Below are 22,062 nucleotides of genomic sequence, written 5' to 3' on the forward strand. Positions count from 1 at the left end.
GCATGTCCACTTTCTGACCATGATATCCTTGCAACTGGAGGGAGTAATTGCCCAGAGGAGCGTTATCATCAGTCCCCAGATCCTCTATGACTGCATCCTAGGCAATGACCTCCACCTGGTGTGAAAAGAGCCAGCTGGGGCAGCTGCCCGTGGCGTTTCAAAACTGCAGATTTCAATAGGTATCGTCCCAAAGTGGAGAGTACATAGGCCAAGAGAAGAAGTAAGTGGTAGAAGATAGATTCCATCCACAGTGGGGGAACCACAGGGCCAGGAGGTACTGCCTGACAATATAGTACCCCAATACTGACCCTGGTGAGGCAACCTATGATCTGGAGATGTTGCACGCACTGTCACAGAGGCAGAGCACAGCCAGCAGACCCCTACATGTCACCACCAAAGTGTGTCACCCTTGAGGGGTACTGTGTCGAACTAGGACGTCCTGGACTGCGAGTCACATGTTCAGTCTCCAGAAACGGACCTTGAGCTGAGGAGCAAGTCTCAGGGTATCACCCCTGAGATTAATTCAATCATCACATCCATCACTTTTTTGTATACTTCAGTGGCTTGTGACATGAAGATCTCCAATTTTATAACGTATTTTAAAACTTTGCACTGATTTGGGATTGTTCTGCTCACTGTAGATCTTTTCGCAAAGACTTGAGGTGAACGACCTGCGTTTTATATATCACACCGCTGTATAAAGTCAGATCTTTAGGTACCTGCACAAAACTTCAGTACTCCTCATGCCTACCTCTTCTCAGACATTCCTGTAAAGTAAATTTTACTGGTGTATCCCATTTTAGTAACAAAGTGTAGCTGGTGAAGAGGTTCAGATGGTTAATGCGTTGCTTTTTAATGTGTACAAACCTCAAAGTCAAAAGCTCTGATTCTGCTGGAGATTAACTCGGCATGTATTCCTTTCAAGCTACCTATTTGGTTACTAAAATAACCGGTTGTAAAATGTTCTAAATGCGTTAAATAAATATCGAATAAACAAGGTAACTATTTGAAACCTAGTATAACCAACTTTGTTTGTCCTACTCCCAAAGTCAGTAAAAACATGGACAATTTCTAATATTTTGGGTAAAGTGTATATAAAGAATGTGTCATAAAGTGCTATAGATGAACCCGGTACATCTGCATAAGATAATATTATCGTTCTTTTGAGCACGCAGGTGCACGCACACAGACACAAACACACTCAGAAATGCGCTCACACAATAGTATGGGGTCCGCTGATGTTGGTACTTTCATCTGAGACAAAAAACGTGGTGGATCATGTAACAGTAATGTTTTTTCATTTTATGAAAAAGCATACCTTTCAATTGAATTTTACAATAAAATTGCACACACACAATAATTTACAAGTTCAGAAATAGTTTTACTGGGTGATTCTTTTTTTGTTATAATAATGTGCAAATAAATAAAAATCTAGAAACATAAAACAAAATGCTATGGCTATTTTTAGCCGAATCACATTAGAGTGATGTGCAGTGGTTCCCGCCTGCACAGCCAAGGTGATAAATTACCATCGAAAATTCCCTTGGCATTTGGGAGAGAATCAATTATTTACCGTTCTCACTGAGTCCCACGCTGCATCGTAAAGGAACTGTTGTTGAGTCAATGCTGCGTTTTAGTTCTGTTTCAAATGCATTGTTTAATTAACTAAAAACGAGCACAATAAAAAAAAACTTTAAAAAAACAGAGTGCCTTTTATAAAATACTCACATTTCCACGAGTAAACGACAGGAAATTGAAAATGAATTCAAACAACCGGGCATGTAAAGAGCAGGCCACAAAAATTAAAGAAGGACGAATGCATCTTCATTGATTATCCGCTATGGTGACCCCAAGGAAGTGCCTGGCCTTTAGCCCAGGAGCGAATACTCGTGTGCACAGTAACAGTGAGAAGCAGACCTAGTACAGAGACTGCTGTAGAAGACAAAGCAAAGGGGTGGTTATCACAGAGGGAGATAGAAAGTCAAAAAAAAAAATCACTACAGTACTGAGATGGTCTTAGGCTAAACACAACAGACCCTATTCACAAAGGCATTTTGGACTAGGTAAAATAGAATTTGTGTAGTACCCCGGTCGCATACTCTTAAATGCTTTTGTGAATTGACCCCAGAACATCTAAAATAGGAATACAATGATAACATTCAGTAAATGTTCACATGCAATTAGTACAAATAGACAGGACTGTTCCCTCTTTGCACTTTTACTAACAGGGATGTGGGCGTTTCAGGGTTGTTTCACAAAGACATATATGAGGACGTAAAATAATTCCTATATAGTACTAGTTCCTGTACTCTTGTGATATATCCCATTTTTTTTATCTGACCGGAAGATCCTACAGGCGTTTCAAGAACTGGTTTAAATATTGGAAAGGCCACAACAGAGTTGCAATTTCTCACTTGTAAAGGAACTAGTCTACGAGCTAGCAGCTCTTAACTGGTGAGACACCTAGAAGATAAAACACTGGCCCAAGTAAGTTCTTCCTAACTTTGGTTGGCAGTTGAACACAATATGAGAGAGATCATGTTTATAAACCCCACACAGACAATTCTAAAAGCATGCATCTTTAGAATGACTTCAGGTGCATGTCAACACTTTTAGGTGTAGTTGGAGAAGCCTGGAGAGGAGGATGTCCTTTTCGATTTCTCCTGAAAGGGGACAGCAGATACTTTTAAGGGATTGCATCTTTGTAACTCAAGCGGGAGTACAACACATTTATATTTTGAAAAAAGGAATCCATAACCAAGTTAGAAGATTCAGCATGATCATTTAATAATGTGCAAAATGAAGAATAGTCTATATCAGCCAGTCCATGGGCCCTATTTACAATTGTATTATGCCTTGCACTTGTATTGTGCTGGCACAAGTAAAACAATGCACAAAATGTGCCAACTGTCTTCTCAAACTGCACTTGCACATGGTCAGCTGGTCGCTTGGAGGAAGGTCCAAGTTCAGGACTTGACTTTCTGTTGAGAATCTAGGATACCCAGTGGGAAAAGGGGGAGGGTAGATAACAGCACACGCAGGTGTACGTCCTTTGCTCACTGAGGGCCAGATGTACGACCCACAAATGTGCAAGTTGCAAATTGCGTCACATTTGCGACTCGCAAATTGGGATGCACAACAGTGTCTGAGATACTGTTTGCGATTCCTAAAGGGGTCGCAAAATTTGCATGCCTCGTGCATATTAATGAGAATGTCACAATTTGGGACCCCATTAGAAATGGCTGGCAGCCCCAGGGATGGTGGCCTGCTGAAGTCAGCAGACCACCATGTCTGGGACTGCTTTTAAATAAAGCAGTTTTTTTTAATAAATGCAGTTTGTCTTCCTTAAAGGAAAACGGGATGCAATTAAAGAATAAAAATGAAACTTTTCAGTTTCATTTTTTAAGGGCAGGCAGTGGTCCCTGGGACCACACTGCCTGCCCTTAAAAAATCATTTTAGAGCCGCTCACAAAGGTGAAGGGGTCCCCTGGAAACCCCTTCCTGTTTGCGAGTGGTTTACCACCCTTCTGTGAAGGGTGGTAAACTGCGAGTGTTTTGCTACCACAATTGCGGTTGCAAAACAGTCATACGTAGCTTCAGGAGTCGCTATTAGAAAGGGACTGCCTCGGAACTCCCCTTCCTAATAACGAGTCGCTATTCCTATTTTGTGAGTCGCAAATTGACTTGCAACTCGAAAAATAGGATTAATACATGGGCCACACGTTTTTTGCAGTCACAAACGGGTCTAAAACCCATTTGCATGTGCAAAAAACGTTAGTACATCTGGCCCATAGTGATGTGCAGAACACAGCCCTTCAGTCACCTTTCGAGTACAGCTTGCTGTGTAAGGTAGAAGGGTTCATATCTCACCTCCACCTGCCTGCCACACCACCATGCTCATGCATTGCATTAGCTTATTTAATCTTTTTTGTCTTTCTTCACTTTATATTCAGTAGAAGAAACTGTAAAGTACAATTTTGCTTTAAGGTTTGTCCTCGCCAATACGCTTATCTCTTTGATTCTGGTGATTGTGTAGGGCTTGCTGATGTTAGCAATAGGGTTTGGTGGTAAAATCTGCTCCTTCTGCAGAGTATGTGGAGTTTTGCTGACTTGGAGTGTGGTGTTCTGGAAAAACTCCACCACCCACTGCGTGGTGGAGTTTTTTTTCATGCGGCTCACCAGTCGTGAATTGGCGAGAGAAAGAAATCAAGCAGTAGACTGCCTCCCGGGGAGATTTCTCAATACGGGCGGTAGCGGCAAATCGCTATCGCTCACGTTGAGAAAGCTGCCGCTCGCATTGAGAAAGCTGCCGCTCGAGTAGAAAACCTACTCAAGCGGCAAAAAAGAAGGAGTGCCCTCTAGTGCACCGCATGATGCCATTCATGCTGATTTTACATTACGGGGCAAGTTCCCATCACTAAAAATCTGCACAAGTAGTGCGATTTACCAAACTCTGCCCCTTTTTTAGGTAACTCTGCAGAATTGGGCGGATTAAAACTCTGCGAGTGCCGCCCACTCGTAGCTAGCAAGCCTTTCTTCCTCCTCCTTGACTATGCGAACGAGGGGAACCAATGAATAACTATATTTTGTGTGAATCTATGATATAAAATAATGCAAGGAGCACCCGAAGGTGCAACACTTGCACTTGTATAGTATTCAGCTACGTTTTGGAAACTGAGGGATAGGGGCTGTGTGTTTTGTAAATCTGGTCACAGGGCAGTATGCTCACTACAGACTAGGCCCATTTGGAGCTAGGCCCTCTTTCTGTATACAAAGGATTGTAACTTAAATTATTTGAAAAATGCATCAAGAAATGCAATGAACCCCTGTACTGTAGGACATGGAACTCCACTACCACTTTTACTTCTACCTCATCACATTGTTATTGAGTTAGCCATTTCAACCACGGCAGGTAACTAGTTAAAGAGAAGGAGCTGATGTCCTCAGACCAGGCAGCCCCAGCATATATAGGCTTCAGGTGCTGGGTCCCCAGTCAGCCTCTAGTGTATTATTGTATGTAAAGTTATTCACTTCGCATCAATGTTAGTATTCAGGTGCCAGTCCCCAGTGAGGCCCCAGCATAGTACTTACTGCACAAGGAGTAATTCATGTCACTTAAATGTCAGTATTCAAGTGTCGGACCACACTGAGAGCTCAGTGTGTTCTGGTACTTACAGTCTTTCCTCTTCACAAATGTTTACATTTTTCTCAAATTAAAATCGTTATTGCATAGTTGTGGTTATTAATAACAGAATCAGGGAGTTTCGGTGCAGAAGGCAAAACTACATTTCTCTTCCCTCTCTCCTTTGCCAATGTGCTCATATTTTATGCTCCTGTGCTGAGTTCCTCATCTAGCGAATCTCTGGTAATTTTGCATTTTTGGCCTCAGAGCAGAAAACAAATTTACTTCTGCTACAAGAGTCTACTGTGACATGGAATGTGGTCTGGTAAGACACAGTCTAATGCGCCCCCCATTTTACTGAGCGTGACTACCATCAGCTCACCGGTCAGGACATGGAGAATTGCTGATCGGCCTCTCCTGTTAAAGCTGTCTGCCCACCCAACCAGATACTTCCTTCCACCCACGTTGGACAGAAATCCCCACGGTATGTTTTACCTGTTCATGTGTACTAGGATAAGAAGGGAACATACGTGCTGTGCTTGACTGTTGCAACCCAGGAATGAATTATGGATCTCCTGTGAGTGATGCATGGGATGGAGTTTGGAGGGAACATGCCAGAAACAAATGTGAATTGCAGGGCTCCTCCAAAGCATTCATGAGGGTCACATTGGATGTCTCTTGTGTTCTGCTTTGGTTTTGAGAGTAAAGTAAGCAACAGGACAGCAGAGGTGAAAGTCTCTTATGATTACATTCTGAGCCCAGTGACTCCTGATTGCCCTTGGCTCCTAAAAATGTTCCCACAGTGCTTCTATGTGCCACCTGCCGCCCTCTTGCATGGGGAACCTTGTACAGCTGCTTAATAGTATCTCAAGCCCTAGCTATGGTTGTGAATGGTGATGTAATAGCCTTGGTCATTCCATTTATATCCTGCGCATGTGCAGTGCCCAAATGTCTTCTGGCATGCCTTGTCAATGTGCCTGACTCTTGCTTTCCTTTCTTCTCCTGACAGGCGTAGTGCGCGCTTCCAGCATATTTCCCATTCTCAGTGCCATGCTCCTTCTCTTGGGAGGACTGTGTGTCGCTGCCAGTCGTGTTTACAAATCCAAGAGGAACATTATCCTGGGAGCTGGAATTCTTTTTGTGGCTGCAGGTGAGTACTTTGTATTCCAGTTTGGGAAGCAGGTGCTCAAAGCTGCCATCTTACTGAAAACCATAAACTTTGTGCCTATTGCCCACACTTTATCCATCACACTGCTAAGTGCTGTGCCACATAACATGATAAAAACACTTCAGTGGTCCTTATGCATGACATGGAAATACTTCCCGCACAGGATCAAAACAATAGCAACCCCCTTCCACAGCACACTATGATGCCCTTGTATGCAAGCGCTTCAGCCCCCACATAGTAGTTGTAAGCATTATAAAATGTTTCAATACAATGCAATGCAACATATTGCTTCATGCTGGCAGCTTTGTTTCAGGAGCTGACTGAATGCCTATGACACTGAAATAAATGACGACTGAATAACTTAATAAGGGGTTTATCTGAAATTTTGCATTGCTGTCAAATCAACATCTCTCCTTCGTTCGTAGGCATATTTGTGTGTACTTATTTTGGCATTTATTTAGATTTTTAACAGTTTTTCCATCCCCTACCCCTCAAGTATTCTAATGTCTCTGCACATGCTGCAAGCTCCCAGACCTACAATCATCCTGACAAGTCACAACTTCCCTGCTCAGCGTAAACCTGACCAAGCTTCATTACATGTATTACATACTTTTGATATAAATGTTCACATTACGAGTCCACTTCCACATATAGTTTGGAACTCAATGTGTTTCACACCCTTTTGGTGCTTCTTCAGGTGTATGTATATGTGGTCACCGTTTGCTCAATTTCTAGCGATTCTTAGCTGGGTGGCATCTGCTACGATTGTAAGGCGATAGGATTCAATACCTTTCCTCCCATATTTCTTGTCGTATCCAATGGCATATCCACATGATTTCATGGTGTCGGGATTCGATATGTCATATTTTATCAAAAGTAGCACGTTTCATTTGCGCTGCTCTGATTTGAGCTAAAGGTAACTTTTTTCAATAAAAAATAAAATAAAAAAGAACATGACCGTCTCACGGAACAGAGGGGTGGACAGGCCAGCACTAGGATGATTTGTGAGCCTGGTGTATAATTTCCTTGGTGTCCTAATGGTTTCCGACCATCTGTGGCCTTCTCTGGCACCTAGAGAGCCATATAGTGCCAATATGCTAAGAGTCCTTCTTGGCAATACGTGGGTTATGTCAGGTGGGGCACCATTATATGTTCCCTACCAGGGCAGGGTGAAATAGAATAAAGTTGTCTTGCCACCACTAACAGCCAGGATTCTAGAGCTGGTCCTGCTGTTCAGAAGACCACCTGAAACACTGGAAGGCCATCCCCTCGTACCAGCTCACTAGATCAAGTCTGATTCAAGGTTGGAATTGGGATCCTCCTGAGAGGTCGAAGGTGCCCTGAGCAATGTCCTAAGAATCCTAGGAAAGTGCAGTGCCTCTTTTCACAGCGTTGAGGACATTGACGACCAGAAGTAGATATGATGCTGTGTGTTCTTATGAATGATGTGGATGGGACTGAGTGACTGGGGGATGGAGCAGAGGCCAGATCTTGGAGTCCTGTGGCTGCGACGGTGAGTCTCCACAGGGCAGGCCTCATTTCTTTAATATTTTGTAAGTATTATGTGACTCCTCGTAAAAGTTTTATGATCCCTATTTTAAAGAGGTTGGAGTTTAAGGAAGTGCGACCAGCTTTTATTTATTTACAATTGCTGTCTGGTGACACTATTTTATTTGTTCTTAACTTTCTGAAATCAGCAGTGAAGCTCAGAGCCTGTAGTGACTAATTGATAGTGGCTTTTAAATGAGGGCATAATCCAGTTAGGGACCTTGGGTTCCTTTTTCTCCTGCACTTTATATTTAATGATTTATTGTATATGTTTTTACTCTTTCTTTTAAGTATGGTATGAGATTTTAGGTGAGTTTTGTAATTTATGCAATTCCTGGTAATCACTTTGTACCAGTTCACTTTCTATACGATGTATGGTTTTTAGAATACTTTTTGGTTTAATGCAGAAGCTGAATAAAGTGTGTTTGATTGATTGATTGATTGATTGAGTGAGTGAGTGACTGGAATATCCAGATTGTTGTGTTGCACTTCAGTATATATATGTTTAGACAGAATAGTTAATGGTGAATCAGGGAAATGTGACAATATAAATGAGTGTGACACACGGACTATAGGGTAACACTACATTGTTCCTGTTCTTGATGAACTATGTATGCATGTGTATATATATATATATATATATATATATATATTACCTACTGGCGGTCGCCAGTAGGTAGTTATAGTTAGGACCACGTTTCCATAGGAAATCCGCAACATTCTATTTTGAATAACTTTGGCGCCGGTTGACGAATCCTCGCGAATTTTTCAAAATAGGTGGGGCGCTACGCTCCGCTCCTACCCTGAAAGTCTCGGGGGGATTCGTCAAGCGGGGGCTGAGATAAAAGGGGGGTCCCAAAACGCGTTTTTCCCATGCATTTTTCCATAGGACCTTTAGACACAGCTACAGCCCGAACGGCTGAACAGAATTACTTGAAATTTGGCAGAGAGGTAGTCCTCAGGTCAAGGAAGTGCCTTTTGTAGGTTTGGTGTAAATCTGTTCAGTAGATCCTGAGAAAATAGCATTTAAAAGCATATATATATGTGGGCGGAGCCTAACCACACATCTCATCCTGAGATCTGATTGGCTGTCAGCACTTCATCCAAGAAGTGTTGGCAGCCATCTTGGGACCAATATACATGATAGCACCTCATTAAAAAGCATTGCAGTTAATAGAAGGTTTTAAGACTTTAGTTACATTATAAATCATTTGTTGATGGTACCATACTCATTTTAGGAATTGTGGTATGTTCTAAGGTGATTTCACCATGTGAAAAAGCCTTCTGCTGGGATATCATGATTGAGAGAAAAATATTTTCTCATGCTTTTACCACAGAGGTTTGGAAGGTGATCTATAGGCTAAACTGAGAGCTTATTTTCTGTAAATTCACATTATCTTTCTCAGTCATGTGAGAATGAAGTCTGACATTCTCAGTAAAACATGTACATCCAACAAGGGCAGAGACTGTCAGTTGATTCCTTTGTGTTCTACTGCAGCTTCCCAGAGTGTTCCAAAGAACTACTAGAGCGCTAACAGTCCTACTTATGATAAACGTATGGCACACCTGAAGCCATCTTGCTTGGATTAAAGTGGTAACTCTTAAAACATTTAATTTAAAAAGGAACAAAATGAGGGGGTTCATTTTTCAATAAAAAGTATGATTAGTGCTGCAGAAAGAAAAATTAGGGCACATTTTGAGTGACTTCTCAAATCCTCTTCTATTTCATTAAAAAATTCTGACATGCAGACTGAAACATGCACTTTCAATACCAGCAGCAGTTTTCCCTGGTGAGCAGTAGCTTTACTACAGTGATCTAATGAGCAAAAAGAGTGCTAACATTCTGAATTTATGGCAAATGTGTGACACATCTGAATGCCTTCTTGATGGAATCAAAGTAAAAAACTGAAAGTATTTCCTACTGAAGAGACTGCAGTAAATGAGGAAATTAGGAAACTTCATAACAAATAAGTCTCCCAAGATGGCCACCAGAGACAAAAGAGCCCAAATGTAGCCCAAATATCACCCAGATGTAGCCCAAGTATAGCCCAATGACAGAATGTCCCAGAATGTTCTTAAAAACAACTAGAGCGCTTACTGTCTTCATTATGACAAAAGTATGGCACACCTGAAGCCATCTTGATTGGAATAAACTGGTAACACTTAAAACATTTAATTTAAAAAGGAACACAATGAGGAGGTTCATTTTGCCATAGAAATTATGATTAATGCTGAAGAAAGAAAATGAGGGCACATTTTGAGTGACTTCTCAAATCCTCTTCTATTTCATTAAAAAATTCTGACATGCAGACTGAAACATGCACTTTTAATACCAGGAGCAGACTTCCATGGTGCAGTAGTTTTACTACAGTGATCTAATGAGCAACTAGAGTGCTAACATTCAGAATTTATGGCAAATGTGTGACATATCTGAATACCTTCATGATGGAATCAAAGTAAAAAACTGAAAGCATTTCCTACTGAGGAGACTGCAGTACATGAGGAAATTAGGAAACTTCATAACAAATAAATCTCCCAAGATGGCCACCGGAGACAAAAGAGCCCAAATGTAGCCCAAAATCACCCAGATGTAGCCCAAATATAGCCCAATGACAGAAGTGTGCAAAACACTTATTATTTTGTGTTTTTGCAGTGTTATATCGTGCAGACTTGTCAGGTATTGGAGTGCTTTACATGAGCATTGGTTACATCACACAAGAACACAATCATTTTGGTTGTAGACATGGGGAGACTAAGTGATTTGACCAGAATCACAGAATGTCGAGCTGAAGCAGAAACTTCAACCTGGTTCCCCAGTTGCAAAGTCTGCAGTTCTGGAAGTAACACCACATCATCTCCCCTAAGTGCAACATTTAATCAAGTGGTCAACTGGATAAAAAAACATAAATATAACAAATAATTTAAAAGTGCTTTGTCGCTATTTGAAAACTCAGAAAATATGTCCTTATTTTAGCCTTTTATAGCACTAACCATAATTTTGATGCCAATAAGACCCTCGCATATATGTAATTTCTAAAGGAAATGCTCTAGGTATTACAGTTTTGATTACATCAAGATGATGTCAGGCGTTCCACACTTTTGTAATAAATATAGAATGTTAGCAATCTAGTTGTTCATTAGGATACTGTTGAGAGGCAGAGGCCAGGGGCACGGACTCTGAAAATTGAAGGCAGGTAGGAGGGTGCAAAGGCAACAATTTAACCACACTGAGCAGGCAGGAAGGGCCGTGGAAGCACAACAGACTATGGAGGGCAGTGGAAAGGGGGGCAGGGGCAACAAACCAACAATACAGGACTTGCAAGAGAGGCTGTTGGAGGCAAGATCTATTACGGGTCAAGGAAGCTAGGGGCGGTCCCCAGATCCCCGGGAGCCACCACAGAACTGAGCAGGAGAGTGAGTCAGGGACAAAAGTGGCACCTTAATTTGAGCCGGGGTGCCTAGGAACGCTTGCTCCAAAAATGAAGAAAACAGACATATGAGACATGGAATTGGAGGCAGAATACAATGGCAGTTTAATGAGAAGATGCAACTTCAAAGAAACCGCAGAATAGAGACATAAAGTACAAAATACAGAATCCAGATAATCATACAGCTGTCATGATATTCTCTGTATCTCAATTAATGTACTGACAGAGAGAGAGAGAAAACACATCTATAAATGCATCATGAGAAACAAGTTACACCAAGGAAAATGTTACCTAGGAACACTCACGTTTACTCTTAGAGCAAGCATTCCTGCAATTACAATACAAAATCTTTTAAATGCAAAAGTAAAGAGAACAATGGTTAAACATAACATGACATTTCATATAGGTAAAATAGAATAAGATACTTCAAGCAAAGCAGAGCAAGACATTTTAAGCAAAGGAAGACAAGAGCTCCCAGCTCTTGGGGAAAACCTGCACTGCCTGTTAACCTACATACAGACGGCGAGGTAGTCCGTCGATATCTGTGGGTGCTCCCTTTTTATATCATTTTGTGGGCTCCTTTGCACGCTACATCTACCTACGTATGATACCCAAAAGCTTCGTCTGCAGATTTTACCAGACATTTCGTCATTTACCCACTTAATGCTGACAATGGACTGGGTGAAAAGGTCAGTCTCTCAGGCCAATCGCTTATCGTAAGTTCCATAGAGCAAGCAGAAAATAATGGGTATTGTACGGGAATTCAATATATTCATGTATAAAATCTCCTCAGTTCTCCTAACTTGACGCTCTGCGGTTGCCACTTCCTTAAAAGCGGGAAACCTGCCCAGGAAGCAAGTACCGGTCCAGGATGCAGCCTACTGTATGTCGACAGCTTCAGGGGGATGTTGAACTTTGATACCGAGCACGGAGCACTCGGGTAGGGTGGGGGCTACTGGTTTGGAGCAGAAGGCCTCGCAGACCTGCCTTCAGACTGCTATACACTAAAATTGCAGAGCTATGGTCAATTTAACAAAGAGGCCTACATATTGAACAGAAGGGCCTACACAGGGGTTTTATACTGGCTGAGTGGTAAGGATGTCTCAGGATAATTATATAGCAACACAGGACCCGCTGGTCAATTTAATACGGCCTACAAATGCAGCTGGCAGGGCAAGGACAAGGGTCTCATACTTCAGGTGTGGACAGAACGGGCCAGGGGCCCCCTGTGATACAAAATCTACCCTCCTTCAAGCCTGTGGCAATGTAATAGACCATTGTGGGCAGAAGGAAGAGGCAATGGTAGTACAACCATACATGCCAACAGACCCGATTCAGCCAGGAAACGTCCAATGTTTTTAAGCTCAAAGGGGCTTTATTTGATCTGTCTCCTGTCTACAATATCCTCTTTTTCAATGTAACTCAAAGGGGAAAATCAATACCCCAGTTTTTTTTCAAAATCTCCCTCTTACCAAGTTCAAAATGTTCGCAAGTATGGTACATTGGATCATGGAAGGAAATGGGATAGGGACATGGACTTGGATAACAGAGGACAGGAGGGACATGCAGAGGTGCACCAAACTGACCCTGCAGGGCAGGCATCAGGGTTTGCAGCAGCACAATACACCACACAGGGCATGCAGGACGGGAGTGCAGCACAACAATCCATAGAAAGCAAGAGGGAGGGGACAGGACCATGCACATGGACAACAGAGAACAGAGGGGCAAGAGGCAATGGTAGCTAGCTGACCATAATGGACAGACAGGAGAGAAAGCTGCAGCATAACAGACCATAAAGGGCAGGAGGGACGGATCAGGGGCATTACAATGGAACAGACAAGCCAGGAGGGAGGGAGTAGGGCTGGGGGCAAGGGGGCAGGGCAGGAGCAGCAAGATAGCCATGGAGGTCAGGCAGGATGGGCACTAGAAGCAAGACACACCATGAAGAGCAACAGTGAGACTGTGATGGCATACACACAGACCATGGAGGGAAGGTGGGAGGGGGTCAGGGGCAGCTAACTGACCACACAGGGAAGGTGGGAGGGGCCATGGCAGCACAGAAGACCATGCATGGCAAGTGGGAGGGTTAGTGGCAGCACAATGGCTATGATGGGCAAGAAGGAGGGTGGAGGGGCATGCACAAAGGACGATGGAGGATAGAAGGGAGGGTCAGGACCTGTGCACAGACAAGAAAGTTCAGGGGAAGGGACCTCACAACAGACCACACGGGGCAGGCAGGAGGAGCAGCTGCAGCACAACAGACCAGGGAGGGCAGAAGGGTGTGGCAGTACAATGGACCATGTAGGACAGGAGGAAGAGGATAGGGGCATGGCATGTGGACAGGCAGGGTGGAGGTGGCAGGGACAGGTTACAGTCATCTGACAATGCTAGGCAGGTGGGAGGGGAGTGGCAGCTCAACAGAACACTCAGAGTAGATAGGAGTGGCAGGTCCATGGGACATGGTGGGCAAAAAGGATGGAGCAGGGGCATGCACAAAGACATCGGAGGGCAGGGGGAAGGAGAATAGGGGCAGCAAGCTAAGCACAGAGTTTAAGCAGGAGGTCAATGATGGGGCATAGAATTGGGCAATGGAGGGCAGGAGGAGGGGACTGGTACATCATACTGAGGGCAGTGGCAGCACATCAGACCATGCATGGCAGGAGGGAGGAGGCTAGTCCATGGATTCACACAACAGAGGATAGGGAGGAAGGGGATGGGGCAGCAAGCTAACTGTTCAGAGAAGGCGGGTATTAGGAACTTTATTGTTTTTAAAACATTGTGTCTGTGCGAACTACTTAAAATATGAACAAGTATGCAGCATAATCTCACTTTTATTCAGGAAGAAGAGGACGTTTGTGACTGTGACTCCGGGCTCACTTGGCAGAAACACCCCCTGACCCTCCACCCCCTATCGCAAAATGTAATGCCCGTGAAAAGGGTAGGTGAACACAGTGTTATATAGAACATAGTCCTGAGAGCACGATTGAAAATGAAAACTAGATATAGTGTATGGTATAAACTATGCACCAAAAAGTGTGATATAAGATGAACCGGGCGTGAAATATAATATGCAAAACATTGTGCGCAATGACAGATTCATTGGAGAGCGCGAGATAGCACAGGCACTAGCGCGTGCTATGCGATATGCGCCTTGGAGTGTAATATGCACAGGGCAGTGTTGTGTAACCTAACTAGTCTCTAAAGTTGTAATATAAAATATGTGCTGGGGAGTGTAAGGTTGCATATGCACTGTGACAAAGATATGGATCCCAGATTGTAATATGTATGGCATAGCACTGTGCGTTATAACATAGGCATCGAGAAAGGCACGTTAGATGGGGCAATATAACCCGTGCGAAGACAAGTGTGGCATGACATATTCACGGGGTGGTGTTACAGTGCACATGGGCTAGAGAGTGTCATAGCATATGCATTAGCTAGTGGAATACAACACAGAGGTGTGTGGCACACGGCAGGCAATGGTGGGTGTAACACAGCATTGGGCTCTGTCAGGAGCGCGCTGTGACTCTCAAGTGATGTTCGTCCCCTTTCCAGAGAGTAAAATAAAAAGTATTACACATCCGGCAGTGGATGTGTGTTTTATTAACCGTGAGGGGGGTTTCTTGCATAGTTTTGGTCGGATTTTTGTCGAATCCCCTTTGAATGGCTTGGTGTGCATGTGTATTAAATGTGCCCGTCAATAGCTACCCATGTTTGTATAAATAAACGACAAGGGTGTCTACCGGGATTAGGCACGGTAGGGCATCAGACATGTCAGAGCTTCACTAGTGGTGTAAATACATTCCACGTGGATTCATTGCATGCATAGTCGCCTTTTAATGAATATCACGCAAATCGTCATGGTGATAGGTACGTACGGTTTGTCCAGCATGTCCTAGGTGTGTCTATAAATATATATTTTTTAAAAATAATAAAAAACAGTGGCCGGCCCTGGGGATTGGGGTCAAAAAAATATAATTAGGAGACTGGCCCTGGGGGATGGGGTCATCAGGGCCAATAAATTAGAATAAGAAGGGGAACCAAACAGCCCCCCTTCTTAAAAAACTAAAATAAATAAAAGACTGGCATCGTGCCGGAGGCCATGCCCCCTCCGTGCAGCACTCTGCAAACGCGCCCCCAATAGGTATCTCCAGTATGCGCCAGGGAGCTGCGCTGCAGCCAGGTGTTCTGAGGCCAAGCCCCTTTTTACACCTCTCTGCAACGCAGCTCTGTGGCGCTTACTGGAGGTACCTAGTGGTCTAGTTTGACCCTAGGGACCCTTAGGATTCAAGGGGACTTAATCTCTCAACTTAGAACAGCCACAGGGCGCCTTTACACAGTGGTGAAGGGAGGGGACGGGGCCTGAGGTGACGTGTGCAAACACGCACTATGGCACGTTTTAAATTGGGGATATAATTTCCCTTCAATACTGAGGGCCCCTGGGGGCTAACTAGCCCACCAAGTGCTTCCAGTAAGCGCCACTGAGCTGCATTGCAGAGAGGTGGTCCAGGCCGTGCCACTTTTTACACCTCTCTGCAACGCAGCTCTGTGGCACTTACTGGAGGTACCTAGTGGGCTAGTTGGACCCTAGGGACCCTCAGGATTCAAATGAACTTAATCTCCCAACTAAAAATGGACACAGGGCGTGTTTACACAGTGGTGAAGGGAGGGGACGGGGCCTGAGTTAACGTGTGCAAAAACGCCCTGTGGCCAGTTTTAAGAGGTAGTTTTAATCCCCATGCCCTCTTATATACTAGGGGCTTACAGAGGAGGTCATGCTAATCATAGGGGGACCCCAACGCATAATGTTCCCTAGTGTATGTAGGTGTTTTCACTGTATTCTAAGTGTCTTTTAACATAGCACTGGCTCTAGGACTGGTTAGTCAGGCTCAGTTACCACCAGTATCCGTCTGAAAAAGTTGAGGGTACAGGATGATTTTGCAACAAGGCTTCTTTCTGCTCTTCTTTTTGTTCTTTCTGCACGTTATCCTTCTTCCTGCACTTATCTTCGTATTTGAGGACTTCTGTTGCTTCTTTCTGCACTTCTTTTGTTTCTTTCTGTGCATTTTTTCTTCTATCTTCACATGTCCTATCTCTGTAGGCATAGTTAGAAATTAGCATTTAAAAAACCTTTGAAATTCACAGAAAAAACCATAGGTTTCAGGCACGTTATAGTTAGGAATTAGCATTTAAAAAACCTCAGAAATTCACTGAAAAAACCATAGGTTTCAGGGGTGTTATAGTTAGCTGGACTTTTCACTTGTACAAAACCATTGAAATTCCCCCGTTATAGTTAGTTCAGCTAACTATAACTCGGGCGCCCGCAATGCACTGCTGATGACGTCACATATTACATCACTCATGACATGGTCAGTGACATCACTCATGACATCACTGATGACATCTCAAATGACATCACTGATGACATCACTGATGACATCATCCTTGTGATAGAGTGGCAGACCTCCTCTCACCCTAATATAACCTTTGATACACACATTCAAAAATAGAGACTCAAATTTTCAAAACAATGGACATACCAATACCAGTTACAACAACCTCTTCAGTAATTCTAAGATCCACATACACATACACTCATTCACCAACAGTCCTATACAGTCACTCATACATGTACTCACTCATCATATGTACTCATACACCTATACATCCTGTTACACAATGCCACTCATCCATAGAGTTACTCACACACATAGTCACTCATGCTAATAAAGAATCAAACATACATTTACTTGCATATACAGTTATACACACACCACCATACTTACTTCTACGGAAACTTACACATACTTAGTCTTTTAAACAATCACTTATAGAAACACATACTTATTCATACAGGAACTCTTTCAATCTCTCACTCTCACATATACTCACATATATACACCAATAGTCACATATACTAGTTTAAAACATATGTAGTTACTCATAAAGACACTATTGAGACAGTCATTCACTCACTAACACACCCATACACACACTCATCCACCCATACAGTCCTGCACACATGCTGTGTTCAACACATACAAACAGTGAGTCACTCATTCATGCACCTATGCACTACGTAATACCCCCCACCGAACCATGCAGACACTCAGACTGATACTCAAAAAACCAACTAATAACCTATATAGACACCCATGTAGCTACTCACCAACCCATGCAGCCACTTATACACAAAGTGAGAGACTGATACAGATATTTACATATTTAAACATTACTCACTAAGCCATGTATTCACTATGATACACTTAATCAGTCAGTTACACAATCAATTTTTCAAAAACAAATCATCCATTTAGACACTTATATACCCATTTATTCTTCCATCGACCTTGAGATATACATATATAAAACATATTTAATTTTCAGAAAAACACACATTCACTGGATGATGTCATCAGTGATGTCATCAGTGATGTCATTTCAGATGTCATCAGTGATGTCATGAGTGATGTCACTGACCATGTCATGAGTGATGTAATATGTGACGTCATCAGCAGTGCATTGCGGGCGCCCGAGTTATAGTTAGCTGAACTAACTATAACGGGGGAATTTCAATGGTTTTGTACAAGTGAAAAGTCCAGCTAACTATAACACCCCTGAAACCTATGGTTTTTTCAGTGAATTTCTGAGGTTTTTTAAATGCTAATTCCTAACTATAACGTGCCTGAAACCTATGGTTTTTTCTGTGAATATATCTATATATATATATATATATATATATATAGAGAGAGAGAGAGAGAGAGAGAGAGAGAGAGAGAGAGAGAGAGAGAGAGAGAGAGAGAGAGAGAGAGAGAGAGAGAGAGAGAGAGGGAGTATTGAAAGTAGCTCCTTAGCCATGATGTTAGCAGTTGGCACCAACTTCAATCACCTCAACCTTAAAAGGGTAAAGGCCTACTTCCGCCCTTGGCGTCCCTAGATATGCATATTGGCTAAGATCAGAGTCTAGTGCTAGACACATTTTGTGTAAAAGTGTTCTTTATTAGCTCTTTATAAGCTCAAATCATCATCAACCTTTCCAACGAGGGTAGGTGTAAACAGAGAAGAAACAAGAGACCACGGGTTTATGAAGAGGCAAAAGTTAACCAGGGAGCAAGAAACGTTAACCCATCATTTCCATCACAATAACACTTGATCACACATTTATGCATTTATTTTATATATATTTATGTGAAACTGGCAGCATTTCCGAAAGAAACACAGTACAAAATGGACAAGTAAGTAGGTACAGAAAGATTTAGTGGTTGGTGGCTAATTCAACTGTTTGTGTCAAAGGTATATATGTTTGAATGAGGATTTCGGGTCCGAAAGTAGTGATTGTCCCGGGCACACTGTGTCACTGGAACCTGGTCCGGCAGTGCGACTGGACTCTTTCCATTGGAGTAGGGTCAAGATTGATTGCATAAGTAGGAGAACACCACAGCTCAGTTTTTCGCCTTGAGTGTCAGGAGTAAGTGCCTTTTAGATTGGAAAAGGAGAGAAAATATTTCCATGTTTAAAAGAAGTGTAGGATAAGAGATACCTCAGTTGAAACAAAGCATTTTCCCCTCCCAGGAAATAAAGTTATATGCACTTATTCAGATTTACACATCACTTACGTATGCCTCATTTTCTAATTTATGTAAATTACTGATTTGTATATTTTATGTATTGGATTACTTTAAGAATCTTGAATTGTCTGTGTTACTCCATTGAATTAGAATTCTTTAAAAAATAGAAACTCTACAATAAGTTTAGGCATTACTCTAGAAGTGCACATTTTCTCACTTTTACTGTGCATTTGTAAAGCAGGCCCCTCATGCTGCTCTGCACATGTCCAACCATCTGTGGAACTACACTGTAGTAATTACATAGTCTTTAAACCCAGAGGTGCATACAATGTTCTTTCTTGTCCTTTTGGTTATTTATTTGAACATATTTTGAACAGCTGTTAGCTTAACATTTTAAGAAATGCTTATTTGTATTGAATCTGGAAGTCTGCTATTAATGTAGCTGTCTGTTGAGGTGTACATCTCCAGGAGTTTCTGTAATCAGAATAAGGCTAGATTGGTCTTGAGTTGAAGTGGTTGGACTTTGTAGCCTCTTTTTCTGCTAATGTGAATTTCCCTCCCTCCTAGGTTACATTTGGAACACTGCTGTTTAGGTCTGGCTTATGATAGCAAATCTGCCAAATTGACCTATTGTTAACACAATACACATAGAGCGCGCTTTGGGTCCACCCTTTTCAGCCAGTTGATTGACATATTGTTAACACAATACACATAGAGCGCGCTTTGGGTCCACCCTTTTCAGCCAGTTGATTGACATATTGTTAACACAATACACATAGAGCGCGCTTTGGGTCCACCCTTTTCAGCCAGTTGATTTACTATCAGTCAGTCATATTTTAGCTAAGCCTCTCACCTCATGTTACTGGTTGTTTGGAAGTATCCTTCCACCACAGTTGGGTGCTTAGATGAACCTGCAAAAGGGGGTTTAATGTACAACAAATGTAATACTAAAGAAAAAATGTATGCTGCCAAAGAATGAAGAACTAATTAATGCTCTATTTATTTAGTTAGCCATCAAAGTAATCAAAGTAATACATCTTTTTCATTCCTCCCACTACTGCAGGTCTGAGCAACATTATCGGAGTGATCGTTTACATATCTGCCAACAATACGAGCGAGCCAGCGGGCAAGTCTCATGACGAAAAGAAAAGCCATTACTCGTATGGTTGGTCTTTTTACTTCGGAGGGCTATCATTCATACTGGCAGAGATGATCGGGGTCTTGGCTGTCAACATCTACATCGAAAAAAACAGGGAGGCCCATTGCAAATCTCGCACGGAACTTATCAAAAACCCGTCGGCCATTTTGCGACTGCCCAGCTACCGTTTCAGGTACCGCCGGCGCTCCCGCTCCAGCTCTCGGTCAACCGAGCCCTCCCAGTCCCGGGACACGTCGCCAGTGGGAGTGAAGGGGGTCCCATCCACTGACATCTCCATGTACACCTTGTCCAGGGATCCCTCCAAGGCCAATGTCAGCAGCCTGTACAACACAGAGCGGGCAGATCACAGCTTCCTGCAGCTTCACAACTGCTTCCCCAAGGAGGCTGGGGTCACCGTGACCGTCACCGGCCCAGCGTCCAACACGGGCACGCTGGGCAAGGATGGCTCCAACACCAACACGCTAAACAGGAAGACCACGCCTGTGTAGGGAGTGGGCACGCCCAGCGGGTGTGTTTGTGTGAGTGAGCGTGTGTGGAAGTGTGTGTGTCTTGGCGAGTGTTGTGGGAGGAGGTATTAGCCATTATTGCCATGAAGCAACATGAGGAAGATTCCAGAAATGTTGTCCTTCACAAAGTATGAACGTTCTCAGAGATATAGCAGGAAACTGGACCTGGGGGACGGAGAGAGGAAAATGAAATAGTAATAGATTGCACATAAAGAACAGAGAAAATAATGTATGTTTAAGAACACTGAAAAGAGGCAGTGCAAGAAAAGAAAACTAAGACATGAAAGGAAAAAAGCATTGTAAGAAAAGATATGAAAATATAAACGAGGAGAAAAAAGTAAGGGATGATTTAAGCAAAGAAGGAAACAATGAAGAAAAAAGGTCAGGAGAAAGGAAGGATGGAAACAAGGAAAGGGGTGAATGTGGGAAGAAACATAAGAAGGAAGTAGGGAAATTAATATTTTTACAAAGGTAAGAGGTTTCTTTCTGAAACGTAAGCATATCCCAGCTTTGTTGGGTAGTTAGATGGAAGCTGCTTGCTGTGTTGCTGTTAGATCCCAGAATGTCGTGGCTCAGATACAGGGCTTCAGAGGAAGGGACCAAGCCCTGAAACTCTACCCCACAGTGCTGAGTGGGGGTTGAGCTTGTCCTGCAGGCCTGGTGACAACAAAGTGCCAGGTCCCTTGTGCCAAGTCACTGACTGATGCCAAACAGCTATCAGGAGATGCTGAACTTCATTGGCTGAAGTGAGGCAATCAGGGGCCTATGATGAACTAATGCCATGCAATCGAGGGCTTATTTAGACAGTCAGGGCCCGGTGTTGAGCAGTTATGGGAGGATGCCTGACAGTCATGAAGTCATGCTGGGCTATTCTTGACTGATGCTGGGTAGCCATTGGCAAATTCTAACAGTGTGTGCTGGGCAGTCATGCCCTGATGTTGGCCGTCACAGGCTTATGATGGCCAGATACCAGGCAGTCACAGGCTTATATAGGGAAGCCAGGGTCTGATGTTTGGCTTAATGAGCTGGTGAAAATATTTGTGGTCCAATGCTGACGTCAGATACTGAGCAGTCTTGGGCTCATTCTAGGCGTTCATTTGCTGATGTCAGATAATCGTACCTAACATCAGCTAGCCATTGTCTGTTGTCGAGCGGCTATAGACATACAGATCGGTAACCGGATGATGCCCTGAAGTCACAGGTTGATACTGAGCAGTTGTCGGTTAATGTCAGACAGGCACATCCTAATACCAGGCCGTCATTGGCTGAGGCCGAACATCGGCAGCCTGAGGGAGAGCAGTCATTGGTTATTGTCAAGAAGTCACATCCTAGTGCCCGGGCATCACTGGCTGAGGCCCGGCATTCCCAGCCTGACGGTGAGTAGTCATTGGATTATTTTTAAAAGTCAGTGGCAGATGCTAAGAAGTCATTTGCTATTGGGAACAGTAATGAGCTGGCGAAGCACGTTCGTGGTAGAGGTGTTGAAGAGGCAAATATGTTTTTGTGAGAACTTCCCAGTTTGTGCGCGTAGTTAGCAACATACCTTTCATGGTGGGTTTCATG

General features: G+C 43.1%; 1 protein-coding gene across 3 annotated transcripts in view; it reads left to right on the forward strand.

Annotated features, from left to right (window-relative positions):
- The window catches only part of CACNG8 (calcium voltage-gated channel auxiliary subunit gamma 8), an 84,449-nt gene extending 63,957 nt beyond the window's left edge, over window positions 1-20,492 (forward strand). For 2 of the 3 annotated variants that reach the window (XM_085614363.1, XM_085614362.1), the window contains 3 exons: window positions 6,132-6,272; window positions 19,898-20,382; window positions 20,434-20,481. In XM_085614363.1, the coding sequence (XP_085470489.1) occupies window positions 6,132-6,272; window positions 19,898-20,382; window positions 20,434-20,481 (674 nt within the window). Of the gene's footprint in view, window positions 1-6,131; window positions 6,273-19,897 lie in introns of all 3 variants that reach the window. The other variant, XM_085614361.1, reaches the window with a different exon arrangement.
- The last annotated feature ends 1,570 nt before the right edge of the window (window positions 20,493-22,062 follow it).

Source organism: Triturus cristatus, chromosome 7 (genome assembly GCF_964204655.1).
Source record: "Triturus cristatus chromosome 7, aTriCri1.1, whole genome shotgun sequence".
Taxonomy (NCBI): Eukaryota; Metazoa; Chordata; class Amphibia; order Caudata; family Salamandridae; genus Triturus; species Triturus cristatus.